The sequence below is a fragment of the Coregonus lavaretus genome (assembly GCF_964263955.1).
Source record: "Coregonus lavaretus genome assembly, chromosome: 4".
In the NCBI taxonomy this organism is placed as follows: Eukaryota; Metazoa; Chordata; class Actinopteri; order Salmoniformes; family Salmonidae; genus Coregonus; species Coregonus lavaretus.
This window is the reverse complement of record NC_139991.1, coordinates 11,673,725-11,685,483: the sequence shown is the minus strand read 5'-3', so window position 1 is coordinate 11,685,483 and position 11,759 is coordinate 11,673,725. Positions and strand designations below refer to the sequence as shown.

Sequence of the window (11,759 nt, the reverse complement as noted above, 5' to 3'; positions counted from 1 at the left end):
CCGGCAGCGCTGATGGCCATACTGTTGGCCTTGCAGTGGGTGGAGGAAGTCAAACAAGACAGAGTAGTTTTTTGCTCAGATTCCGGGAGGACCCACCGGTGCAGTCAGTGGTACTCCTGAGTGGCGCAGTGGTCTAAGGCACTGCATCGCAGTGCTAACTGTGCCACTAGAGATCCTGGTTCGAATCCAGGCTCTGTCGCCGCCGGCTGCGACCGGGAGACTCATGGGCGGCGCACAATTGGCCCAGCGTCGTCCAGGGTAGGGGAGGGAATGGCCGGCAGGGATGTAGCTCAGTTGATAGAGCATGGCGTTTGCAACGCCAGGGTTGTGGGTTCGATTCCCACGGGGGGCCAGTATAAAAAATATATGTATTCACTAACTGTAAGTCGCTCTGGATAAGAGCGTCTGCTGAATGACTAAAATGTAATGTAAATGATGAACATGTACCCAAGAACTCTGATGGACAGGAGGAGGAGCTTCAAGGCGGCCTGATACCGCATCCACCCCTGGCTTGAATATTAAAAAACACATTGTTTTGTTTTGTTACGCCTGCAGGCATTTTAGCCCTCCCAAAGTCTCAGACTGTATTTGATTCAACGTTGGGTTTTAACAACTGGAAGAAGGCAACTTACAAAGAGGGGTGATTTGCAATTCATGCAAGGTCTGAGCGGCACAAACAAGCAATGATTACATGGAGAGACTATCAGAAAGCTGTAAAAAGTAATGCAACACTGGTAAATGCCCTAAACAAGGAACACAACAAACAGGTTCAAGAAAATCGGGACTATATTAAAACAATAGAAGTACTACTACTTACAGCCACACAAAACATTGCACAAAGAGGACACGATGAGTCTGATAATAAAGGGAACTTCATGGCAATCCTAGAAACAATAGCTAAGCATGACACAACTGTGAAAAAAAGGTTGACTTCCATTCATAATGCAAAATACACAAGCAAATTGATTCAGAATGAGGTTCTGAGTTGTTTGGCAGACATGGTTTGAACAAAAAATTATAGAAGAAGTGAAAGACAGTGAGGTCTTTAGCATAATGGCAGACGAAACAAAAGATGTAAAAAAAAAAAGGAGCAGATATCTCTAGTACTCAGGTACTATTTCAGTGGAGCTGTCCATTAGAGCTTTCTCCACTTTGAATCGGCTGATCGTCTAGATGCAGCAGGGGTTACTGACAAAATCATACACATATTAGAAAGTAATGGTCTTGAATACAAAAACAACATAGTAGGCCAAGCATATGACGGTGCTTCAGTTATGAGTGGCAGGCGTCCAGGCACGCATTAAAGAACAAGCAAAGCATGCCTTTTACATCCACTGCAGTGCACACTGTCTAAACTTAGTTTTAGTGGATACAGTCAAAGCTGTCCCTGAGGTAGGACAGTTCTTCTTACTAGAAAGACTGTATGTCTTCACATCTGGGTCATATGTGCATCAAAGAGAGATGTACCCAGGTGCAGCTAGAGAGCTTCAGAGACTAAGTGACACTCGCTGGGCATGTCGATATATGGCTCTACATACTATTATGGATAGATTGCCTGCCATTAAGCGAGTCCTGCAAGACATAGTCCAAGAACACAACGGTGACAGATCTGTTGAGGCACGAGGTCTGCTTGCACAAATAGATTTACAATTCATTGTGTGCCTTGTTACTCTCCATAAAGTTTTTGGAGAAGCAACATTTCTATCAGATATGCTACAGTCTTCATCACTTGACCTGTCAAAGGCTGTTGATTTAGTTGAAGCCTTAGTTTAAACTTTGAATGACTACAGGGATGAGTCATTTTTTGATTACCTATTAATGCCTGCAATGCAGTGAAGAAAACGATATGACAACAATAATGTCTAATGTAACTGGCCCCTCTAACGGTACAACTGGCACCAGCCTTTTCACCAGATTTCCACAAATGTAAATCACTTGGAGCTGATTTCCTGGTGTTTTCAGTCTTTTATGGCCAACAATGAATATAAATAAAGCAAATAAATAAATTGTTGTTGTAGCTCAGAAAATTTGGAGGGCCAAATAAAATCACCCGTGTGCCAAATTCGGCTCACGGTCCTCCAGTTGGGGAACCCTATCCTAGACAATAGATGAGCCCAGTCTAAGATCCCATCACTGATCTGGAGTATCCTGATGTTGATAAGGTTATGGATGCTGTCTGTAAGCTAATAAACTCATGTGCTCTTGAAAGCTGTTTTAACACAAGTGATTGAATAGGCACAATTTAAATTACCCGTAATAGCTTTTGCTTCAACTCCCAAGACGCCACAAGAGGGCAGTGTCTGTACTGCATAATAAACATACTTCTCTCTACATAAATACTTTTCCCACATAAGTATACTATGTATAAGTACCAACGGTACAGGCTGGTGGTTGTGGTGTAATGGTGTGGGAAAGGTGTTCCTGCACACGTTAGGCCCCTTGATACCAACTGAGCAATGTTTCCATGCCCCAAAGTATTCAGGCTGTATTGGAGGCAAACTGGGGTCCGACCCGGTACTAGATGGGTGTACCTAATAAACTGGCCACTAAATGTATATGAGTATACTATTTATAAGTATGTATACTATGTATAAGTAGCTTATTTATATATACAGTACCAGTCAAAAGTTTGGACACACCTACTCATTCAAGGGTTTTTCTTTATTTTTACTATTTTCTACATTATAGAATAATAGTGAAGACTTCAAAACTATGAAATAACACATATGGAATAATGTAGTAACCAAAAAAGTGTTAAACAATTTTTTTTTTTTTTTTATATTTGAGATTCTTCAAAGTAGCCACCCTTTGCCTTGATGACAGCTTTGCACACTCTTGGCATTCTCTCAACCAGCTTCATGAGGTAGTCACCTGGAATGCATTTCAATTAACAGGTGTGCCTTCTTAAAAGTTAATTTGTGGAATTTATTTCCTTCTTGATGCGTTTGAGCCAATCAGTTGTGTTGTGACAAGGTAGGGGTGTATACAGAAGATAGCCCTATTTGGTAAAAGACCAAGTCCATATTATGGCAAGAACAGCTCAAATAAGCAAAGAGAAACAACAGTCCATCATTACTTTAAGACAATAAGGAACATTTCAAGAAATGTGAACGTTTCTTCTAGTGCAGTCGCAAAAACCATCAAGCGCTCTGATGAAACTGGCTCTCATGAGGACCGCCACAGGAATGGAAGACCCAGAGTTACCTCTGCTGCAGAGGATAAGTTCATTAGAGTTACCAGCCTCAGAAATTGAAGCCCAAATACAGTTGAAGTCGGAAGTTTAAATACACTTAGGTTGGAGTCATTAAAACTCGTTTTTCAACCACTCCACAAATGTCTTGTTAACAAACAATAGTTTTGGCAAGTCGGTTAGGACATCTACTTTGTGCATGACACAAGTGATTTTTCCAACAATTGTTTACAGACAGATTATTTTACTTATAATTCACTGTATCACAATTCCAGTGGGTCAGAAGTTACATACACTAAATTGACTGTGCCTTTAAACAAAATTCCAGAAAATGATGTCATGGCTTTAGAAGCTTCTAATAGGCTAATTGACATCATTTGAGTCAATTGGAGGTGTACCTGTGGATGTATTTCAACGCCTACCTTCAAACTCAGTGCCTCTTTGCTTGATATCATGGGAAAATCAAAAGAAATCAGCCAAGACCTCCAAATGCCTGAAGGTACCACGTTCATCTGTACAAACAATAGTACGCAAGTATAAACACCATGGGACCAAGCAGCCGTCATACCGCTCAGGAAGTAGACGCGTTCTGTCTCCTAGAGATGAACGTGCTTTGGTGCGAAAAGTGCAAATCAATCCCAGAACAACAGCAAATGACCTTGTAAAGATGCTGGAGGAAACAGGTACAAAAGTATCTATATCCACAGTAAAACTAGTCCTATATCGACATAACCTGAAAGGCCGCTCAGCAAGGAAGAAGCCACTGCTCCAAAACCGCCATAAAAAAGCCAGACTACAGTTTGCAACTGCACATGGGGACAAAGATCTTACTTTTTGGAGAAATGTCCCCTGGTCTGATGAAACAAAAATATACAGTGGGGGAAAAAAGTATTTAGTCAGCCACCAATTGTGCAAGTTCTCCAACTTAAAAAGATGAGAGAGGCCTGTAATTTTCATCATAGGTTCACGTCAACTATGACAGACAAATTGAGATTTATTTTCTCCAGAAATTCACATTGTAGGATTTTTAATGAATTTATTTGCAAATTATGGTGGAAAATAAGTATTTGGTCACCTACAAACAAGCAAGATTTCTGGCTCTCACAGACCTGTAACTTCTTCTTTAAGAGGCTCCTCTGTCCTCCACTCGTTACCTGTATTAATGGCACCTGTTTGAACTTGTTATCAGTATAAAAGACACCTGTCCACAACCTCAAACAGTCACACTCCAAACTCCACAATGGCCAAGACCAAAGAGCTGTCAAAGGACACCAGAAACAAAAGTGTAGACCTGCACCAGGCTGGGAAGACTGAATATGCAATAGGTAAGCAGCTTGGTTTGAAGAAATCAACTGTGGGAGCAATTATTAGGAAATTGAAGACATACAAGACCACTGATAATCTCCCTCGATCTGGGGCTCCACGCAAGATCTCACCCCGTGGGGTCAAAATGATCACAAGAACGGTGAGCAAAAATCCCAGAACCACACGGGGGGACCTAGTGAATGAACTGCAGAGAGCTGGGACCAAAGTAACAAAGCCTACCATCAGTAACACACTACGCCGCCAGGGACTCAAATCCTGCAGTGCCAGACGTGTCCCCCTGCTTAAGCCAGTACATGTCCAGGCCCGTCTGAAGTTTGCTAGAGTGCATTTGGATGATCCAGAAGAGGATTGGGAGAATGTCATATGGTCAGATGAAACCAAAATATAACTTTTTGGTAAAAACTCAACTCGTCATGTTTGGAGGACAAAGAATGCTGAGTTGCATCCAAAGAACACCATACCTACTGTGAAGCATGGGGGTGGAAACATCATGCTTTGGGGCTGTTTTTCTGCAAAGGGACCAGGACGACTGATCCGTGTAAAGGAAAGAATGAATGGGGCCATGTATCGTGAGATTTTGAGTGAAAACCTCTGTCACGATCGTCTAATAAAAAGGACCAAGGCGCAGCGTTGCGGGTGAACATATTTATATTTATTGACTAGATCACACGATCAAAACAAAGAACGAAACGTGAAGTCCTTCGATAAACAAACCAAAAGGAACAAGAAACCACAAAACACAAAGTGCAAGACAAACAGTTAAATATGGCTCCCAATCAGAGACACCCAGCTGACACTCGTTGCCTCTGATTGGGAGTCACTCAGACCAACATAGAAAATTAAACATAGACTTACACACCCTGGCTCAACATAACATAGTCCCCAGAGCCAGGGCGTGACAGTACCCCCCCCCAAAGGCCGGCCGCGCCAAACAACCACAACAGGGGAGGGACCGGGTGGGCACTCCGCCTCGGCGGCGGATCCGGCTCCGGACATGACCCAGGCACGGGTTGTGCTGGACTGACGACGCACACCCCTGGCTTGATGCGTGGAGGAGGAACGGGCCGGACCGGGCTGACGAAGCGCACCCCTGACTTGGTGCGGGGAGCAGGAATGAGCCGGACCGGGCTGACGACGCGCACCACTGACCCGGTGCGGGGAGCTTGGACGGGCCGGACCGGGCTGGCGACGCGCACCACAGACTTGGTGCGGAGAGCAGGAACGGGCCGGACAGGGCTGACGAAACGCACCATAGACTTGGTGCGGAGAGCAGGCACGGGCCGTGCCGGACTGACGACGCACACCACTGGCTTGGTGCGGGAAGCTTGGATGGGCCGGACTGGGCTGGCGACGCGCACCACAGACTTGGTGCGGAGAGCAGGAACGGGCCGTGCCGGACTGACGACGCACACCACTGGCCTGGTGCGGGAAGCTTGGATGGGCCGGACTGGGCTGGCGACGCGCACCACAGACTCGGTGCGGAGCGCAGGAACGGGCCGGGCTGGGCTGTCGACGCACACCGTAGGCTTTGTGCGTGGAGCAGGGACAGGCCGGGCTGGGCTGTCGACGCACACCACTGACTTGGTGGGAATGGCAGGAACAGGCCGGGCTGGGCTGACGACGCGCACCACTGACTTGGTGGGAATGGCAGGAACAGGCCGGGCTGGGCTGACGACGCGCACCACTGACTTGGTGGGAATGGCAGGAACAGGCCGGACCGTACTGGGGACACACACCACTGGCCCCACGCAGGGATCAGGAACGGGCCGGACCGGACTGGTAACACACCCCAGTACCTCTCGCCGTGCCTCCACACTTTCCCTCTCCTCTGTGCCCAGTGGCCCCCCTAACCTGGCGGCCTTCTCTGCCAATGCTTTGCACCGCTCTAACCCGTACACCTGCTGCCCCGACGTCGTGAGCCCCCCCCTAAAAATTTCCTGGGGGTCTCTCCTCCCCGTGGCCAAGGCCTCTCTCCCTCTTGCCAGACTCGCAATCATCTCCTCCCACGTCCATCCTCTCTCCTCGTCACGCTGCTTGATCCAGTCGAGGTTGCCACGGAGATCTGCCAGCGATGGCTCCTGAACACGCTGCTTGGTCTGGTTAAGGTGGTTTCTTCTGTCACGATCGTCTAATGAAAAGGACCAAGGCGCAGCGTTGCGGGTGAACATATTTATATTTATTGACTAGATCACACGATCAAAACAAAGAACGAAACGTGAAGTCCTTCGATAAACAAACCAAAAGGAACAAGAAACCACAAAACACAAAGTGCAAGACAAACAGTTAAATATGGCTCCCAATCAGAGACACCCAGCTGACACTCGTTGCCTCTGATTGGGAGTCACTCAGACCAACATAGAAAATTAAACATAGACTTACACACCCTGGCTCAACATAACATAGTCCCCAGAGCCAGGGCGTGACAACCTCCTTCCATCAGCAAGGGCATTGAAGATGAAACGTGGCTGGGTCTTTCAGCTTGACAATGATCCCAAACACACCGCCCGGGCAACGAAGGACTGGCTTCGTAAGAAGCATTTCAAGGTCCTGGAGTGGCCTAGCCAGTCTCCAGATCTCAACCCCATAGAAAATCTTTGGAGGGAGTTGAAAGTCTGTGTTGCCCAGCGACAGCCCCAAAACATCACTGCTCTAGAGGAGATCTGCATGGAGGAATGGGCCAAAATACCAGCAACAGTGTGTGAAAACCTTGTGAAGACTTACAGAAAACGTTTGACCTGTGTCATTGCCAACAAAGGGTATATAACAAAGTATTGAGAAACTTTTGTTATTGACCAAATACTTATTTTCCACCAATTTGTCTGTCATAGTTGACATGTACCTATGATGAAAAGTACAGGCCTCTCTCATCTTTTTAAGTGGGAGAACTTGCACAATTGGTGGCTGACTAAATACTTTTTTTCCCCACTGTAAATGTTTGGCCATAATGACCATCGTTATGTTTGGAGGAAAAAGGGGGTAGCTTGCAAGCCGAAGAACACCATCCCAACCGTGAAGCACGGGGGTGGCAGCATCATGCTGTGGGGGTGCTTTGCTGCAGGAGGGACTGGTTTTACTTCACAAAATAGATGGCATCATGAGAAAGGAAAATTATGTGGATATATTGAAGCAACATCTCAAGACATTAGTCAGGAAGTTAAAGCTTGGTCGCAAATGGGTCTTCCAAATGGACAATGACCCCAAGCATACTTCCAAAATTGTGGCAAAATGGCTTAAGGACAACAAAGTCAAGGTATTGGAGTGGCCATCACAAAGCCCTGACTTCAATCCTATAGAAATGTGTAGGCAGAACTGAAAAAGCGTATGCCAGCAAGGAGGCCTACAAACCTGACTCAGTTACACCAGCTCTGTCAGGAGGAATGGGCCAAAATTCACCCAACTTATTGTGGGAAGCTTGTGGAAGGCTACCCGAAACGTTTGACCCAAGTTAAACAATTTAAAGGCAATGCTACCAAATACTAATTGAGTGTATGTAAACTTCTGACCCACTGGGAATGTGATGAAAGAAATAAAAGCTGAAATGAATCATTCTCTCTACTATTATTCTGACATTTCACATTCTTACAATAAAGTGGTGATCCTAACTGACCTAAGACAGGGAATTGTTACTAGGATTAGATGTCAGGGATTGTGAAAAACTGAGTTTAAATGTATTTGGCTAAGGTGTATGTAAACTCTCAACATCAACTGTTCAGAGGAGACTGTGTGAATCAGGCCTTCATGGTCGAATTGCTGCAAAGAAACCACTACTAAAGGACACCAATAAAAAGAAGAGACTTGCTTGGGCCAAGAAACACGAGCAATGGACATTAGACTGGTGGAAATTACCTCATGAAGCTGGTTGAGAGAATTCCAAGAGTGTGAAAAGCTGTCATCAAGGAAGAGTGGCGATTTGAAGAATCTCAAATAGAAAATATATTTTGATTTGTTTAACACTTTTTTGGTTAATACATGATTTCATGTGTTATTTCATAGTTTTGATGTCTTTACTATTATTCTACAATTTAGAAAATAATGAAAATAAATAAAAACCCTTGAATGAGTAGGCGTGTCTAAACTTTTGATTGGTACTCTATCTATCTATCTATCTATCTATCTATCTATCTATCTATCTATCTATCTATCTATCTATCTATCTATCTATCTATCTATCTATCTATCTATCTATCTATCTATCTATCTATCTATCTATCTATCTATCTATCTATCTATCTATCTATCTATCTATCTATCTATCTATCTATCTATCTATCTATCTATCTATCTATCTATCTATCTATCTATCTATCTCTCTATCTATCTATCTATCTATCTATCTATCTATCTATCTATCTATCTATCTATCTATCTATCTATCTATCTATCTATCTATCTATCTATCTATCTATCTATCTATCTATCTATCTATCTATCTATCTATCTATCTATCTATCTATCTATCTATCTATATATATATATATAACTGTCACAAATAGTAACTTGACTCAACCTCATGCTCAAAATAAGTGTGTTGTCATGTAGGTGATTCACCTGTGTGTAAACCCATATGTGACCTGTCCATGGTGCTGACAGAGCCCAAACAGCTGTCAGCGACACACCCCTCATCAATTTAGCTGCATGCACCTGTGCATCCTTACCAACTAATGAATGTTATTTAACGTACTGTACAAAACCATGAGAAGGAGTCTGTACAACCCTGCCTCACGGTATACAGCGCATACTGCAGGCGCTCCCCTCATCCTCCTCTGAACAGAATTTCGAACAGAACACATTAAGTTGCTGTGATATGCAGTGGCACTCGTTCAAGGATCTGTATTTTAGGCGTATAGGAATTCAGGAGCATTATCGAACACAGAAAATTTACAGTAATTGTCACGGATCAATGTTGATCTCCCTGTAGCAGTCCTGCATCTGGGATCAAGGAGAATATAAAGAAGGGAAAGGGACTAGTGGGTGCAAGTCTTGTTTCAAAGACAGTGGGAGGGGAAGATGAGAGAGAGAGGAGGAGGAGGAGAAGGGAGGGATTGTGAGGAGTGTGCGCTCAGAGAGACTGGTGCTGTCCGTTCAGCACCACAGCTCCCATCTTTCGTTGAATGCCACAAGGGCTGTACGTTTCCCTAATTAAAAACCGGCGTGGATTTGGAACTAGGTTTTCATTATATGGAGTCAAAGCCTACACACATTTTTCATCAACGCTTTTCGGAGGGGTGTTCCTCATTGGTTTTGTGATGTAGCCTAACCATGAACATTTAGCTTTTTTTTCATCCTGTTTCTGGGGCACCACATGCTGTTTCTTGCTTTAGCCTACCTGGCAACTATATCAAACATCCGTTGAGGCGTTGCTTTCTTTGTTATTATTAAAAGTTGGGATTTATCTGAATGCTTGAGAGTAGCCTGTGCGGGAAGAAATCTGCCTTCTCGTTTTCTCTTTCAACTCGAGTTTATGTTCCGGTCGGGTTTTTCTCGGTTGCCTTGCACATGTTTTGCAATTTAATGCTTGGAACCTGCTCGAGACATGCCTAAGCGACGCAATGGGCCAAGGCGACGAGAACGATCGTATTGTGATTAACGTGGGAGGTATCAGACACCAGACCTACCGCAGCACCCTTCGCACATTACCGGGCACCCGGTTAGCTTGGCTCGCCGAGCCCGATGCCCACTGTCACTTTGACTATGATCCCAAGGTTGAAGAATTTTTCTTTGACCGGCACCCGGGTGTGTTTGCACACATCCTCAATTACTATAGGACCGGGAAGTTGCACTGCCCTGCAGATGTTTGCGGCCCATTGTACGAGGAGGAGTTAGCGTTCTGGGGTATCGATGAGACGGACGTGGAACCATGTTGTTGGATGACTTATCGGCAACATCGAGAGGCCGAGGAGGCATTGGATAGCTTTGGGGGTGGCCCCCCGGAGAATTCAGAGGACGATGGGGATGAGGAAACGCTGGGAATGATCAATAGGTTGGCTCTTGATGGACCAGATGCCAAGTCCGGGGGGCATTGGCGACGTTGGCAGCGGTTGCTTTGGGCACTTTTCGAGGATCCCTATTCTTCTAAATATGCAAGGGTAAGTAAGGGTTGGAATCAGTCACCTTGAGTCTATAAAAGTTTAGATAGGCCTACTACTAGCCTGAAAAAACAATGCATTACAATATATCTTTCTGTGCTCGCGCGCTCGTGCTTGTGTGAAAGAGAGATATTTTCTTTAACATAGTTCCTTTCACGTTCATCCAACGTTCACCCAATGCAAGTTAGTAGCTTACTAATAGCCCTCGTGAATATTCATTGAGATTTGAAGCATAAAGTTAAAATCTGAAGTTGGTATATACATTTTCTGACTTTTTCAATTTTTTTTTTTTATTTTTTTTTTTTTTTCAATTTAAAGTTTTATTAAGTTTTCAATCAACCAACCAAACACATTCCACATTCACAGATGTGAATTAAAAAAATAAATAAAAAAAGTTACAAAAGTAATAATAATAAAAACAAATTTGTTTTATATATGTATATATATATATACATACATATATATACATACATACATACATACATACATACATACATACATACATACATACATACACACAAATAATAATTATAACAACATTTTAATTATAGAACTTGCAGCAGCACTATCAAGGTTCTTATTAGCTATTTCCAGCCTTAGCTGAGATGACGAGCCAATAATTAGTTTTTAGGTTTTACAGCACCTTACACACCACGCATCTGCCCATCTCCCTGATTCCCCCATTCACTCTGTCCAATTTGAAATATAGTTGAGTAGTGGGGACCAGAGTCTATCAAACTTGGGCTGTCTCTTGTGGAGGTCATAAGTGAGCTTTTCAAGGGGGAGAAAGTCAACAATCTGGTCAATCCACATTTTAAATGTAGGAGAAGTATTAGAGGCCCACAATAGGAGAATACATTTCTTAGCAAAGTATGTAATGGTCATGAGCAAATTTTCTCTGTCAGGATCAAGAACAAAGTCCTGCTGGGCATTAAGAAGGTAGAGACACGGGGTCATATCAAACTGTACATCTAGTATTTTCTGTGCAGCAGTATGTATAGATTGCCAAAATCTGGCAATCTCTCTGCAGCTCCAAAATACATGCATATAGGTTCCACTTTCAGAGGTACATCTATTACAATTAGGAGAAATGTCTGTTTTCATTTTATGGAGTCTCAGGGGAGTGTAATAAAATTTGTACAAAAATTTGTAATTAG

At 43.8% G+C, this 11,759-nt stretch overlaps 1 protein-coding gene across 1 annotated transcript in view; it reads left to right on the top strand.

The window, feature by feature from the left end:
* Positions 1 to 10,065: 10,065 nt before the first annotated feature.
* The window catches only part of LOC311128683 (voltage-gated potassium channel KCNC1-like), a gene marked incomplete at both ends in the record, with an annotated part of 40,024 nt that continues 38,330 nt past the window's right edge, over positions 10,066 to 11,759 (top strand). Inside the window, one exon of the mRNA XM_084160894.1 lies at positions 10,066 to 10,602. Within this exon, the coding sequence (XP_084017020.1) occupies positions 10,066 to 10,602 (537 nt within the window). The remainder of the gene's footprint in view (positions 10,603 to 11,759) is intronic.